The 16,704-nt window shown below is 34.6% G+C and overlaps 1 protein-coding gene across 22 annotated transcripts in view; it reads left to right on the top strand.

Annotated features, from left to right (window-relative positions):
- ROBO2 (roundabout guidance receptor 2) overlaps positions 1–16,704 on the top strand; it is a 798,986-nt gene that overhangs the window by 643,066 nt on the left and 139,216 nt on the right. For all 22 annotated transcript variants that reach the window (XM_048214918.2, XM_044380689.3, XM_044380724.3 and 19 more), the window contains exon 5: positions 1,893–2,031. In XM_048214918.2, coding sequence (XP_048070875.2) covers positions 1,893–2,031 — 139 coding nt within the window. The remainder of the gene's footprint in view (positions 1–1,892; positions 2,032–16,704) is intronic.

Here is a 16,704-nt window from a genome sequence, read left to right as displayed (position 1 = left end):
ACCTGGGTGGCTCAGTCGGTTGAGGAACTGACTCTTGATTTTGTCTCAGGTCATGATCTCGGGGTTATGTGGTCGAGCCCCGCGTCAGTCTCCGTGCTCAGTGCAGAGTCTGCTTGTCCCTCTCCCTCTGCTCCTCCCCCACTCGTGCTCTCCTCTCTCTCTCTTAAATAAATAAAATCTTAAAAAAAAAAGGATAATACTAAATCATTCCATTCAACATGTGGATTTGCTCTACTGTCTTTGGGAGAAGGGGCACTTAGCTGCTAATTGATTGACTACCTAAAATCTTCAGGAGCAACCTTTTTTTTCCTTCCAAGTTTTTATGGATTATTTCTAAATTCTGTGTTTTAAAAAGCTCTCCATGAAAAGTTCTATTTGCCTGTTTTACAGCTTGGGATTTTGAGGTGTCAGAGTGCAGCTATGTAAGCATATGCAAGTTGCTATTTTAGAGAAAATTTTGATCTGTACTGTCAACTTCACTGTGAGAGATGGAGTTGTCTTCCTTCTGAATGCCAATGATTGTTGACTTTACTACAATACGTTTCTTGCAACTTACACATATATTTTATAAATATAGATCTTTATTTAGACAATAAAATTACATACTTCCATCCTATACTCTTAATATATGCTATTTGAAGTGATTTTTTTTTTAAGATTTCTTGCTATATATGTTTCAGTTTTGTGCCACTTGTTTGACATTTTTAAATTGGATTTGAAGCTAAAGTCTTAAGTGACTAAATATGGCCATATGGCCAGATAAATTGTGTCAAATCCCAATGGATTTCATCTTTCTTTTCCTTGACTTCTCTTTCTACTTCAGTAAGCACTATTGCACTGCCTATAATTTGGAGACATGTGCTAATAAAAACTTAACTGGTAATGTTTCCTGTATCAGACCATTATCAAAAAGGGAAGAAACTAGATAAGAACTTAAAGTGCTTGTCATAAAAGTACTATTTGTTTTATATTTCTCTTAGATGGTAAGATTTTTATGGACAGGGATTGATTGTTTTCCTAGTGTTATGTAGAGGGGTGCTGAAATGCAGAGTAAGGGGATAGATAGGTGCAAAGTAACAACAACGAAAATACATGATGGGAAAATTAAAACAGAATACTAGAGAAATAAACGTAAAAGTTAGGTAAAGAAAAAAATCTGGAATGCTGAGAAGATAATTGGAAGTGGCCCTAGAAAATTATATATGACAGTAAATAGTTTACAATAATTCATAATAACAGTATTTTTTACTTAAGAAAAAAATCAGATTGACAGCTTTTTTATTTAAGAAAAAATAAATCAGATAGGGAGCTTTCCGTACATGAAGTGAAAACATTCACGAAAGTATTGGGTCCTTGTGAAATGATAGCCTATGTGGAACAATTTAGATAACACTGTTGTGTGAGAGCACAACTTTTTGTTTGTTTCCTCTAGCATTCTTTTGTTTTTAAGTTTTTATTTTAACTCCAGTTCAGTTAATGCTAGCATTCTTGATGGAGAATTAAAATTAGTTTCCTCTTTGATATTTTCCATCGGTTTCTAGTTTTAATTTTCCCACTCAGCCATTGTGATAGATTAGTCATTTTTATCTGTTTCCTTCTTTCTGTGGAATACAGTGTTCAGATTTTAATGATAGGATTTACATGATTTAGCTCAGGAATTCATTGAAAAATCAATTTAATATTTTCCAAAAGATTGTATAGTGTTATATACAAATTGTAGCTCCTTCTGTGTTCCAAAATATTTTATTTCATTCAATTACATGGGATTCATAACATCTTATCAAGACATAGTTGCGATACAGATTTATGTTTTTTCTTTAACGTACTTAAAACGTGCACAACATTCATTTCATTTTACCATTGTTGCTTTTTTTTTTTTTTTTCTTCCTAAGAACGACCCACATTTCTCAGGAGGCCAATTAACCAGGTGGTGCTGGAAGAAGAAGCTGTAGAATTTCGTTGTCAGGTCCAGGGAGATCCTCAACCAACTGTGCGATGGAAAAAGGATGATGCAGACTTGCCAAGGGGAAGGTAAGAACATCATATGGGTGGAAAATTGTTAGATAACCATTGAATAATTAGGAAAAAAATAGACATCCTGATTGTACCACCAGACACTCATATCTCAGTGTATTATTTCCACATACACAATTTTTACATATGTAAGCCAAGTAGCTGCTGTTTAATATACTGAACTCCTCCACGCTTTTAATGTCACTCTTTCATTGAATTTTCACATAAATGCCCAATCCTCCATTCCATCTACTATCTCCAAATATCAAAGATTCCTGAGGTGGGACCTTCCAGGTCTGCCATTCTGCTCCTGGTGAACTCTTAGCTACCTAGCCTCATTGCCTCCGACTCCTGCTCTGTTGCCGTGATACTTCCCCACACACTGGATACCGTCTGCCTTCCTTTCTTGTCCAGAGCATCACTAAGCAAAGGCTGCTGCGTGTAGCAGACTTTAAGGTCTGGAGTAAACTAGAAGTTTCGTGCAACACAATACTGAAAAGGCAGCGGATACTTGACATCACTATCCACACAGAAATTTGTCATTTAGGGACTACCTGTCACTTTTTCAATCTCCATCTCTTCATGGACATTTTTCCTCTGTCTCTTTTCTATTCTTCCTATCACCAAACCCCCACCCAGTCAGTCAACTCTCTAGGGGAAGTCCAAAAATGTTTATCATCCTTTTATAAAAATATTTAACTTTTTTATTGTCTAAATCTTTCCAAGACTGTGCCCTTTATGACCAAATGAATCATTCAAGTGTTTTTTTTATATATAATGAGCAAGTCTAGCTTTTTTTTAAAAAAGATTTTATATATTTTTTAACACAGAGAGAGAGAGAGAAAGAGAGGGAGAGCAGGAGCAGGGTGAGGGGCAGAGGGAGAAGAAGGGCTCGATCCCAGGACCCTGGAATCATGACGTCTAGATTTAAGATTTGTTTTGTCTTCCTCCTAGTCTTACCTTCTGAAACTATAGCCATCACACCTACTACAATCATCATCAGCATAAAATTTCACATGCTGCCTTTTTAGTAATTTTTTTCTAAAAACAAAAAAAGAAATTAGGTTTCATTCAACTGACTGAAATTAAACATGCTTTCACAGACATCAGTTGCCTTTTATCTGCTCTCACCAGCAACCGCTATGGATGCTTTACTAAATGTATGCATTCATTTCAAAATTTTGATTTATTTATCCCTAACCATCTGATACTATATTTTCTAAAGTTATATAATCAACAGCACTGCCCTGAAATTGACCAAACATTTTAAATAGTCAGTGAGAGGTTCTTTGCAATTTATAGGAATAAAACAAGTGAAACTTCTAATTTGGTTAGTTTTTCAGCCTAAATAATAGGGAAAGTCACCTCTTTGTTTCCTTCATCACTTTGCTGTTAGAGATCTAGACTTAAAGGAGTGTTGTTACAGAAGTTTGTGAATGTGAGGTTCCTCAAGTCTTTTCAGTGGAGAAGCAGGTTAATAAGCATGAAGAGTTTATGGAGCTGAGTTATTAGTGTCTATTCTCTATGTGTAGTCAATAATTTTCCTCAAGTTTGAGGGCGCTTAATGTGTAATTTTAAAATGTTGATGTAAGATTGAGAGATGAATTATGTAGTAAAATTTGGCCTACTGTAGACAAAAGTTAATTTTCAATTACTGGGAGTAAATAGCCTTGTCCATTTTTTTTTTAAAGACTTTATTTAATTATTTGAGAGAAACAGAGAGAGAGAGAGCATGAGCAGGGGCAGGGGCAGAAGGAGAGGGAGAAGCAGATTCCCCGATGAGCAGGGAGCCAGACGGCTGGCTAGATCCCAGGATCCCGGGATCATAACCTGAGCCAAAGGCAGATGCTTAGCCGACTGAACCACTCAGGCGCCCCAGCCTTGTCCAGTTTTTAAAAACAAACAACTTTTATTTTGGAATATTTTTGGCTTTATAGAAAAGATAGTACAGAGAATACCCATATACCTGATACTCAGTTTCCCCTATTGTTATTAACATCTTACATTATGATGAAACATTTGCCATTTCTAATGAACAAATGCTAATGCATAATGATTAAAGTTTATATATTCTTTTGATTTCACCAGGTTTTCCATTAATGTCTTCCTTCTGCTCCAGGATCCAATCTAGGGTATTTATTTAGTTGGGATATTATAGAATATTGCATTTACTTGTCACGTATCCCCAGTGTTCTCTAGTATGACAGTCCTCAATCTTTCATTGTTTCTATGACCTTGACAGTGTTAAGGGGTACTGGCCAGATAGCCTATAGAATGTTCCCCAAACTTGAATTTGTTTCATGTTTTCTCATGATTAGACTGGATTTGTGGGGTGTGAGAATTGTGAGAATGCCCTTTTGTTACATGATATCGGGGGTTTACATGATATCCACATAACATCCCTCATAATCCTGCCATTTTTAATCATTTAACAAGATCCAGTTCACAAAAGTTTCAAAAATAAAAAGTTGTAAGAGTGTGTTGCATTTTAATGGGTCTATGTCTTTGAATTAAGGTAAAATAAAACTTAATCAATCCCAGTTTGATTTGTTCCCAGATTTCTCTAGGTGTTAGATCATAAGCCTGACACCTTTAGTTGCTACAATATTCCCCAGTCTTACCAAATTCATTTGCTTCAGAGTTCAAATAATAAAACTCAAAGAAAAGTATGAATATTACATGTTTAGAATGGAAGATAGAAAGGCTCTAAAGACAAGGTTGAAATTTTGAGAAATCTTACCTCCACTAACTTTCCTTAAAACATTGTGATAGGTTTCCGGCCTCTTTATTTTTCTATTACTGGCATGATCCTACTACAGTGCTTTGTGTGACCAGCTAAATATTTTTAAAGTATTAAGCAAATGGAAATGCTGTGTAAGCTTTAAACTGTATGTTAGAAAGGCTTAAAGTAAGGATCAGTGCAGTATAGAAATTGAGGTCAATATTTTTATCATGATAGAAGCCATGTACTTCTTCTCGAATTCTCAATCGTTAAATGGTATTTCAAAGAAGCTTATTCATTCTTAGATTTGTATGCATTAGCATAAGCTCCACTTATGCATAATGAGGGGGAAATAGACCTCTTTACTTGGTGAGGAATAACAGTAATGACTTTTAACCAACCATAGCCTAAATCAACAACATTGATTCTATTACATTATTTAAGTCTCAGACTAGGGAGATGGCCATTGTTCTTGTGTAAGCAATTGTGTGAAGTGGTGTGGAGGATGACATTTCTTTGGCTTAACGTTTAATGCAATTTGAATAAGGTTTGTGTCGTGGTTCATGCTTAACACATTTATAGTAAAGCTTTGTAGGGCAGCTGCATAGCCTGTAATTACTGTGTAAGTAATATGTGACTATTTTTCTTTCGGAGACAAGAAAAGCTTTTCCATTCAAGTTTAACTTTATGAAATGCTGTGATAGCTGTTTAAACCTTCGACACAGAAGAAGATATCGGTGCCAAACTTTCAGTAACCAGAGATGAATTAAGGGCGTATTTTTTTTGGCCTTTACTGTGAAAATATTTTTTTTAGTGGTACTCATATACCTCTTTCTTTGTTTTAGCCTTTAAACTCCAGACCTTTCTCAGTAACTATCTTTAATAAAATTAAAATATACCCTTGGTGAGTTGTATTAAAGACATTTTTTGATTAGATGAGTGTTTTGGTGAGGTGGGAAAAGTAGCAATTCCTAAGGCTAGCAATAACCCTAAGTCCCAACCAGGGAAAAGTTGTTTATTTGGCTATTTTCCATATAACAAAGGGACAAAATAGAAAGGAGCCTTCACCTTATTACATGCTACTGTCAGAATGTTAATTGCTTGTAGAAACTTCTGAAGATGCTACTATTTCACAATTGAAGGTTTTAGGAAGAAAAAAGAAGTCACCACTTTTGTTTGCAACTCTGTCAAGTATCAATATCTTTTTTCCACAGGGTCTCAGTATATGTATGCTCAAATAAATAAACATCGACTCATCTGTTAGGGACAAGAATTTTACACACCAATATAACAATAAAGTGGGTAGAGGGAATAAAATGAGATAAGAGGAAAGAGGGTTACGATTTTATTGTTTGTAATGATTACTTTTTTTAAACACAGGTTTTTTTTAAAGCATAATTTAAGTTGTAAAAGATACACTTTTGGAATCACCTATATTTATTAAGTGCCTACTATATTTATAACGCTCACTGATAGTCTATTAAAAAAAACTCATTTTAAGCAAGATAAATATACCGTTATTGTTTGTTTTATTTTTTATGCTAACCAGATTGGGTGATGTGGAAAAGTATTTACATACACAATACATTAAAGAAAGTCAAGACTAAAGTAATCCTAGTTTGTTCCTTGGGTACCACATCTTTTTAATCAGGCAAACCTAGAGCTTTTTGCTAATTAATACTCTTTTGATGACTAGTGCCTTCAGCACATTTTTCCACAAAGTGTTTCATGTGATAAAAGTTGCCAGTATTTATAAAACTAAAATGATGTTTCATCTTCTGCTGTGTTCCATTTTACCATATGGATAGTGCATATTTTTTACATCAAAATACAAATACATATATATGTAATATACATATGTGTCCTGAAGCTCTATGAAAATTCCATGCAGTAATGTGAAACAGAAAATAATAAATTTACAATGAAACAAATAGAAATTAAATTAAAATACAGCAACACTACAGTATTCTGTTCAATCTAATAATGGTGAGGAGAATAAAAATATCCCTTCTCAGAAATTAGTTAAGGAGGAGTGCGATTAATCTAATTGTAATTTCTTATCTGGGCCTGTCAGTACAGATTGTGTCTCAGTTAATTATTGGCAGTCTTTTAAAGAATTGCAAACAGGAGATTTAACATCCTTCATCATTCATATAATTTTGTTGTATCACCATATAGTTAGCTCCATGATTTTTTTAATTTCATTTTTATTTATTTTCTAAACCAACTCTAAAATGACACTAACTTTCTTAATAAAGATCTAGAGTACAGAAAGGAATGTTCATAATAGCTTGTCAGAGCAAAAAGGAAATAAAATATGCCATTTACATTCTTATGTATGCCTGCAAATTCTAAATGCGGTTGATGGCTTGCACATAGTGGATATAATTCATGAATATTTCATAAAAATAGAAAAAGGACTAGAGAATAAGAGTTGCAAGATATATGGTGCAAAATTCTATCAATTTTCTTGAAGCCACTGACAAATTCCTTTTTCTAAAGTGCAAGTCTATTTTAAGAGAGATTTTTTAGAGTTCTTAGTTCCATGAAATGTGAGATTCACATAAATACATGAATCCTTAAGAAAAGAAACTGAATAGAACCACTTATAATCCCCCCCCCTTTTTTTTTTTTGGTAGCATTTTTACACTAAGTGGCTCTTTTCACTTAGTGCTGGAAAATGTTCTTATATTAATTGTTTTGAAGCTCCATTGTTTAGAGCGTGTGCTTCTGGGATGCAGAGATGCTGAAAAGGTGCTCTGACACCCTGCTGAGGAGATAGGCCTTCTTCACAGACACTGTGTGCTTCAAGGACATGTGGTAATTTGGGCTCCTGATAAATAACCATGCTGATTAGGTAGGCTGGTCAAGATTGGTCAATTAACTTTTTTTTTTTTTTTAAAGAAGGAAAAGAACTGAGAGCAGGAGAAAAGCAATGTATATAAAACATGGTATGTGACATCTGAAAAGTGGATTGGTCCCTAAGGTTCAGAAATACAAAGAAAAGTATAAATGAATTACTCTCTGATTTTTCAGCTATCCAGATGACTCAGCCATTTCTGTCTGGAAAAAAAATTAGAACGACATGCACAATTACTGTGAGATCTTTTAATATAGCTACAAATAGTATGAAGAATGTTTTGGCTATCTCCAGAGATGTTAGACTTTGGGCTTGCTCTGACACTGTTCAATCATTTATCTGTTTAGTTATACCCCTATGTTCTAGAAATAGTGTTTGACAGATTTCTCTACCATTAACTAGGAGTATGACTTTGAAGAAGCTATTTAAACTCCGTGTTTTACAACCCAAAGATACAGACCAGGAAAGCAGTGGAACTAATGACTAACCTACACTTTCATTCTTACAGGATGAATAATTATGCCATCCATTCTAACTCAAAGGGTTATTAAAATTATATAAGTAATTCAAAGCACTGTATATACTGTACCACGGATACACATAACAAGTGCTCCAGTTTTATAAATTCAGCTGATTGGTGGCATTTGTTAGTTATATAGCAAACTATAAGAGAAATATAGTGAAGGTGAAAAACATAGAGTATGTAATTTCTATGGATATTCTTTCTTTGGGCAATTTCTATAGAAACACATAAAATCCTATTGATTTAATAAATATAACTTTTGCCTTTAAATCATATAGATTTATTTATAAATTTTGCCAGCCAGTTTACCAAGCTTGAAAGTTACCACCTCTGGAAGATTGTGCATTGTCCAGGTATTTTATCGTAGCCCCAGTTCAATAAGATACCTGGGTTGGGACTTTCAAATTTCACACATTATATCATTTGTCAGCTCATAATAAGAAAACCGTCACTTTTGTGAGAAGATTATGAAACAATAAAAGCAAGTATATTTGAAGAACGTACTATTTGTCACACACTTTTGCATGTTAATTACGTTATTTTCAATATTGTTCTAGTGTAATGCAAGTCCCCATTTGAGGGATATAGAAATAGAAGCTTAACTAACTTGCTTCCAAAGTCACACATTTATACATGTTAGGGCCAGGACTTAATTTAGAATCTGTCCAGCATAAAATATTTTAAACTAATGGGCTTCGTAATTATGTGATTATTAATTATTTATTGACTTGAGCCACTTAGAAATTTTATATTTAGATCAAATTTTAGATAATCAGTTAGAAACACTACATTATGAATAACTTTATAGGAACACCATATAGCATTAATGTAAAGGGTAATTTTTAGACCAATTTCATAAACCACACATAAAGTGTCTTAGTGTTTTGAAAATCTAACTTTGGACCAGGTCAAAGTTACTTCGTTGGAAGTTGAAGATATAAATTTTGTTTACAAACAGAATTAATTAGCAACTTTCAGAGGGATGCCAAAATGGTACTTTCTCTGTGTTTTCATCAAATAGGTGCTAATAGTTGCTGTTAACACAAAACTAATTGCCACTTAAGTTGAGGAGTGCAAGTTGCCCCATCCTGTGACCACATTGGCCCATCTGTTGAGAATCTCAGTTCAGGAACAATACAGGAACTGGCATCCAATTTGGGCTCTGGCCAGTGGTCAACAAACAAGCTGAGACACACTTGGAATAGGAAATGCCTTGAAGTCAAAGATGTCCATTAACTGGCAGCTCTTGTGTTGTGTCGAGGCAGAGCCAAGACCAGGTGCCAGTTTACAGAGCAAAAGGATCCCCCTGAGTGCCACCTGTCATTGGCATGTGGGTGTTGTCCAACATAGGAGACACAGCAGGTTTGTTTCATCCATAAAAGTGTAGCATGTTAGAGAATTCACTAGACAAGGGTCAGGACTAGGGCAACATCTTCCTTAGCCCAAACTATAGGACAAGTCAAAGACTTACCAAGACATAGCCACTGTGTCAAGCCACAGGTGGATATATTGGATATTTACCATTGGAGACACACTTTCTAGTACCTAGATTCTTACCTTAACTGTAAACAAAATATAAAAAGGAGAAAATTCTTTAACTGACTATATTAACACACGTCCTTGCCTTCTATGACAATTGGTGGTTAAAATCACTTAGATGATTTTTAATCACCCAGGGGGTTATCTTAAGATGCACTTCTGTTTGATTTTTGCTGTTGTTGTTCTTAATAAGTTGTATTGGAATGTGGGCCTACAAGGTAAAGTCGAATTTAGGAGATTAACAATCTTATCCCAGCTCTGCCAAAATGCATCATGCTGTTTTAAATAATTTACAAAATACATTGAGTACCAGAGTCCACATCTGCAGAACGTGTAAGTTGGATTGGATGGCTTCTGTGCCTTTAAATTCTGAAATGGTAGGGTTCTTTGAATGGCAATAACTCAGAACATTTTAACAAGTATGCTAACACATTTTTATAGGAGGAAAAAATCCAGAAATTTAAAATGGGTGGGCCTAAAGAGGAAAAGGAAAAGTACCCATGTACCCATATATCACTGACATCTACTTTTTATGTTTTGCATATATCCTGTCAGATTTTTATGCATATATGGGCATATTTTAAAATTCAAAATTGCCTTTGACTTTAAATGCTTATTTAGGTTTTTATGGGAAAAGTCTAGTATTGATTCAAAAGACTTGTTTTTTAATGCATTTTCCTTTTCTGTAAATGTAATGTTAATAAATTATACTTATATTGTGCTTACTCTGTACCAGACCTACACTAGGTGTTTTACATTAATACATTTATTCTTATGACAACCTTATGATATAAAATCTATTATTATTTCCATATTACAAATAAAAAAATGAGACACAAAGAGATTAAGTATGACAAAGTTAGTCATCTAGTAAGGGATCTAGGATGTCTGGCTCCAAGGACACACTCTTGACCACCAGCCAGAGGTTCTGGGTGGAAACAATGTTTTTCCATTCTCCATTTGGGGTTTAAGATCAGGAAAAGGCAGCTTAGTAGATGCTTACCTATCAGATGGTCACAAAATACATCAGTGTAATGAAGTACATCTAGATGATTTTATAACCTTTATCATAATGTCACTTTCAGTAATGTATAATATATCATATTAAATAAGTATGCATGATTTTAAAAATTATCATTACTTCCCACTGCCCAGTGAAACAAAGTTTAAAATAATTATGTCTTTATTATCACAGAATATTTGAACTCAATATATTCTTATGTTCTTCTTTAGATTTTATTTATTTATTAATTTATTTTAGTGAGAGAGAGAGACTGCGTGAGCACAAGCACAAGCAGAGGAAGGGACAGAAGGGGAGGGAGAGGGACAAGCAGACTCCACACTGAGCGGGGAGCCCAGTGTGAGGCAAGACCCTGAGACCCTGAGACCCTGACACCACAACCCTAAGACCACAACTGATCAGAACCAAGAGTCAGATACCCAATCAACTGAGCACCCAGGCACCCCTATTCTAATGCTCTTCTTAACACTGTATCTGGAAATAAAAATGAAGTCCCTGAGAATACAAAAGAAGCTAAACAAATACTTGCTGTGAGAATTAATAGTATAAGTATATAAATTTAGAACTATGGACTTTGCTAGAGCATGATAATTTAACTCATCTTTTCATCTGCATTGCCTAATGGCAGTCAGACAATGGTTGTATTTAGTAAAAGAGCATTATTTTATATTTTCTTGATAATATTTGATTATCAGTGGTTCTATGAACAGTTACAAATTGACAGGCTGAGTTCTAGACTTTATATTTTCTAAAGTGTGAGCTATCATCATCACTATTATTATTGTTATCATTGTTATTATTTCTTATAATGGTCCTTCTAGAAAACTTGTTGGTCAACCCAATTATTCAAGTCAACTGTTATGAATTGAAAAGGAAAGGAAAAAAAACCCCACAGAGAATAACTTGAGACCTAGTATTACAAAAACATGATGAATGTTTTTGTTAGTGTGTGAAGGAGATACAATTGTCAAAGATAAGAGACAAAAAACAAATACTTTCAAAGCATTGTAAGATTATACCCTACTCCACAGAGTAGAATCAATTATTGGAGAAATTTACTTTGGCTGGTGCATAGTATCAACTCATTGGAATTTCATTCTCAAAGGTCATATTTGGCAGTAGGACAGGAGTGGGGGAGGGGAGTGGTTTGCTCCTGTTGAGACACAGTGAAACTTTGTCAAGAAATTAAAGTACTAGAAGTGTCTTATGACAAGGTGATTCATGATATAAATCTATGGGGTAGACCTGTGACAAGATCTCAGTGTAGAAAATTTACCAATCATGGGGCGCCTGGGTGGCTCAGTCGTTAAGCGTCTGCCTTCTGCTCAGGGCGTGGTCTCAGAGTCCTGGGATTGAGCCCTGCATTGGGCTCCTCCACTGGGAGCCTGCTCCTTTCTCTCCCTCTCCCCCTGCTTGTGTTCCTTCTCCTCCTGGCTGTCTCTCTCTGTGTCAAATAAATAAATAAAATCTTAAAAAAAAAAAAAAGAAACTTTACCAATCATTCTTAACGATTATTGTGACTGTTACAATTATAAAAGTTACTGTAATACCTTTTAACGAATTTCATTAAATGTATAGGTGTTTGGAGGCTTTATAAAGAATACCTGGTTAAGTATTCTGCACCACTGCAATTCGTATGACGAATGACACTTGCTATAAAAAATATGTTTGATGAAACTATAAATATTTCATCTATTAATCCACATTTTCTAAGAGTTTTGTTCAACATTTATACCACAAATAATAGAAGCAAAAAAGTTGATCAATACTCTTACCATTATTTGAGAAATTCTATAAAGAGAGAGAAAGAAAATATTTTTATCCTTACTATGAACACAATTTATAGCAAGATGTCAATTGTCTCAAAGGAATAATAAAAATCTCTAATGTAGACTAATAAAATATTACATTTCAAAAATTCAAAAATAATCGTACATGTTCATTGAACATTTTTAGTGTTGTTAGTGCAACAGATTAAAAAAAGATGAGTTTGTTCTCAAGGATTTTAGTAAAAGGTATGACATATGTATAAAATTAACTATTAAATAAGGCAAACTACATAAAAATTATGATATACAAGACTCTTTAGGGTTTCAGAAAGGAAGAGCTGCTTTAGTCCCATGTGACATTAGAGATGGGTCTGAAAAGGAGAAGAGAATTCTCCTAAGTGGGGCTGCAAAGAGTATTCCAAGCAGAATGGAATATTCCAAGCAATATGGAAGCAGGATGAAAAACCTTTGGTGGTGGAAAGTATAAGCCAACAATTAGCAGTTCATTTTGCTTGAAGTGGAGTGGAGTGGCACTTAAGGCCAACAAGGTTAGTTGAGGCTTTATTATGAAAGCCTCTAATTCCAAATAAAGTGTTTATACTGAACACACTATGAAATGAGGATTCACTGAAGCACATTCAATAGAAATGTATCTTTGTCTCTATGTTTAAAAAATTGATTCTCATATTTTATGTAGGAGAGTTCAGAGTAGCGAATGTTTGGAGGTAGGCATACCTGGGAGGAAGTTGTTTAAAAGGTAGTCAGGGGACTCCAGTGGGTTATTTCCTATAAACATATAAATGTGGATACTAATGCAACTGGCAGTACAAAGAAAAGCTTTTTTTTTTTTTAAGAGATCGATTATATGTCAGGATTCATGGGAAAAGGGGGATAAAAGTAATACTAGGGTTTATAACTTGGTTGCCTGTATGATAAGGGTTGTCTTTAATAAACATGGAAGTCAAAAGATTTGTTTAACCCAACTATTTATAATCACATAATGATGTCATATGTCACTGAATTCAGGCTCGAATTGTTTGTAAGATCCAGCAGTACTTTTTCTCTGAGTTAAGGAGAAAAAATTGCCAAATCAAATATGATATATCATCTACGGAAAATGATTCCTAATGTCAGAGATGTTAAAATAGGAAAAGTGTGTATCTTAAATTGATTCAGGGAGTACAAGCTAATTTTTCAAATGCTTTTCATGTAAAGAAATCATTTAATTTTCACTGTTTCCTCATGAAACATGTATTCTTATCATCCTTACGTTCCAAAGGAAGAATTTGACAGGCAAATTCAAGTGGTAGAGAGAGATTTGAACCCAACCAGACACTCTAGCCCTCAAGTCCACCCTCTAAACTGCTACACTGAAATAATCCATCTTTTTTTTTTTTAAGTTATATTTTTAAGTAATCTCTACACCCAACGTGGGGCCCAAACTCACAACTTCAAGAACAAGAGCTGCGTGCCCCTCCTACTGAACCAGCCAGGTGCCCCTAATAATTCATCATTAAGTGAATTATATTATATTATATTATATTATATTATATTATATTATATTATATTATATTTATTATATTATTCATTTATTTTAAGTAGGCTCCATGGGAGCCCAATGTGTGGCTTGAATTCACAACCCTGGGATTAAGACCTGAGCCGAGATCGTCAGTGTCTTAACTGACTAAGCCACTCAGGTGCCCCAAAGGAAATTATATTAAAGTAATAACAAACTGTATTTTTTAAAGATTTTATTTATTATTTATTTGAGAGGGAGCACAAGGCAGAGGGAGAAGCAGACTCCTTGCTGAGTAGGAAGTCAGTATGGGCGTTGATTCCAGGACCCCAAGGTCATGTCCTGAGCTGAAGGCAGATATTTAACTGACTGAGCTACCCAGGCGCCCAGAAACACTGTATTTTTTTGAGGGCCCACTGGTTTTATGCTAGGTGTTTGCACAGTTAAAATTAATCTTCCCAACAGCCTTGAAGTATGAATCCTCTTTTTAACACTGCAGGAAACTGAAGCTTAGGGACAAGGAGCATCGTTGTGCTCAAGGTCACAGGACTTGCGGCAAAGCTGGTTTCAAACTCCAGGTCTCTCTGACATGAAAGTTTGTGCTCATTTCCCATTTTGGACTGGAACACCCTTCATTCCATGTTTTACTGAACAGCGATCAGCTATTTTCTTTTTTTATTTCTGTGTAACTAAGAGAAAACCATGTTAATCTCATTATTGTCATTTTTTATTTCTCTGTCTCCCAACTCCCCTTGCCATATTTATCTTTAGTCTCAAATATCCAGCTCTGTATCTGATATGTGGTGCTCACTGGATATATCTTTAGTGCTGTGGTCTTGACTAGAGCTAATTTTGCTTCTGCCATTCCCAGAGGGATATTTGGCGATGTCATTTTTTATGACACCGGCAGACATTTTTGATGGCCGCATTTGGGGGACTCGGTGCTACTGTTATCTAGTGCGGAGAGGCTAAGAACGCTGCGACATAGCAGACTGTGCACAGGACGACACCCACAATAAAGATAACCTTGCCCAAAATGTCAGTAGGACTGAGGTCGAGAAACCCCGATCTGGTAGAAAGGATGAAGTAGGCATTGATTATCTGAATGCTATTTTATATCATTTTTATTTTTGTTTTATAATGTTAGGGCAAAAATAATAGAATATAGTTCAAAGAAACAGATTTCAAAGTCTTTCCTTCTTGACTTAGCTATGAAGGTTATACCAGTGAGATAGACAGATAATACCACGGCTGGATTTGACAGAAATATGTCATCATCGAATATAAGAAGGTCCTTTGGTTCACTAATGACTTGAGATGAATGTATATTTTTGCATATTTTCTAGAATATATGAGGCATGAAATGTTTCTTTATATTTCTTGCTCATTAAATAGTTGCTGAATTGATAAAACTAGTTAAGAGTAGCTTAATTAGAGAAGGGTCTGAACCTTCTATTTTCAAATAAATCTAGCAACCTACACTTTCTGTGACACACTTAATGATGACAAGTGCCCCCATGTAGCTGTGTTGAATTCCTAAATTATTCCAGAACCTATATTTCATGAGGAGGCTTCTGTGGGCAGAAGAGGAGAGAGAGCCTTGTGAATCTTCCATAGCACAGTCCAAACTGAACTTCCCTCTGATAATGCAGAGCACCCCTGCCCCTCCCTCAGCTAGTACTCACTTTGAACACCAGTGGAGTCTTCTGGAAGTTTATCCAGTGAGGATCATAAGGCCACTAAGTAGATGACACATCCATAGATCCATTTCACTCTGAACTTGCAGTCCCCATTGCACAGAGTTCATTCTCTGCTCAGAAGAGTATAAGAAGGGGAACTGCCTGTCAGCTGTGGATTTCGTGGATTGTTGTGGATTTAATCTCTGAAGTCATTTTCTAACTGAATTTAAAGTTGAGATTAATTTCTAACCAAATACACAGCTATGAGATAGATCCACTTTTCCAAACCTGATGTTATAATTCTTAGTCCTGTTGTAAAACCAAATTGTCTTAAATGAATTTTAGCCAAAAATTAGTTCTAAATTGAAGGATAATTTAACCTGCCTCCACCACTTTTTCGGTTCCAACATGCTTTCCTTAATTGTGACTTGTTTGCATTTTTTACCATAAATTGTCATGTTCTAATTAACACACTTATGGAAATAATACTACTAAGTTTTAAAAGTATTTCAAGTAATCCATTTAAGGAAGAGCAGATATTATTTTATTTGAATAAATCACAAGGATGGTTGCATATTAAGGATAGCAATGCAAAGAATTAGATATTCTTTTCTGCTCTTATGAACCAAATGAAAATCCTAGTATCTCTAGAATGGTTTAAATTTAATCTTATATAAATACAGTACAAAGTGGTGCATGGTACACACACACACACACAAAGTTAATCTGTAAACTTTTAAGGGATTTAAATATAGTGAAAATCAGTACAAGTATGAGGTGGTATTAAAAGTTTTCTTCAGTTTTGAAAACAATAATGTAATTATCAGTGATAGGTCAGTGACCTATCTGCAGATAATACCAAAAAGAAAGAGAAAAACAAAACAAAACAAAACAGCCTAAGTAAAAAAAAAAAAACTGTCTGCCAAGCAAATAGTGAATATCGTGTCAATAATAAAAGTTCTAATTTTAATATTGTAAAGGTAAACCCTTTAATGTTAACATTTGATCTAATGAAAGATTATCAGTGATAAAATATACTTTTATCATGTAATTTTGACCTAA

This window comes from Ursus arctos, unplaced genomic scaffold, assembly GCF_023065955.2.
Source record: "Ursus arctos isolate Adak ecotype North America unplaced genomic scaffold, UrsArc2.0 scaffold_4, whole genome shotgun sequence".
Lineage (NCBI taxonomy): Eukaryota > Metazoa > Chordata > Mammalia > Carnivora > Ursidae > Ursus > Ursus arctos.
Note: the sequence above shows the minus strand (reverse complement) of the source record. Positions and strands in the feature narration are given on the sequence as shown.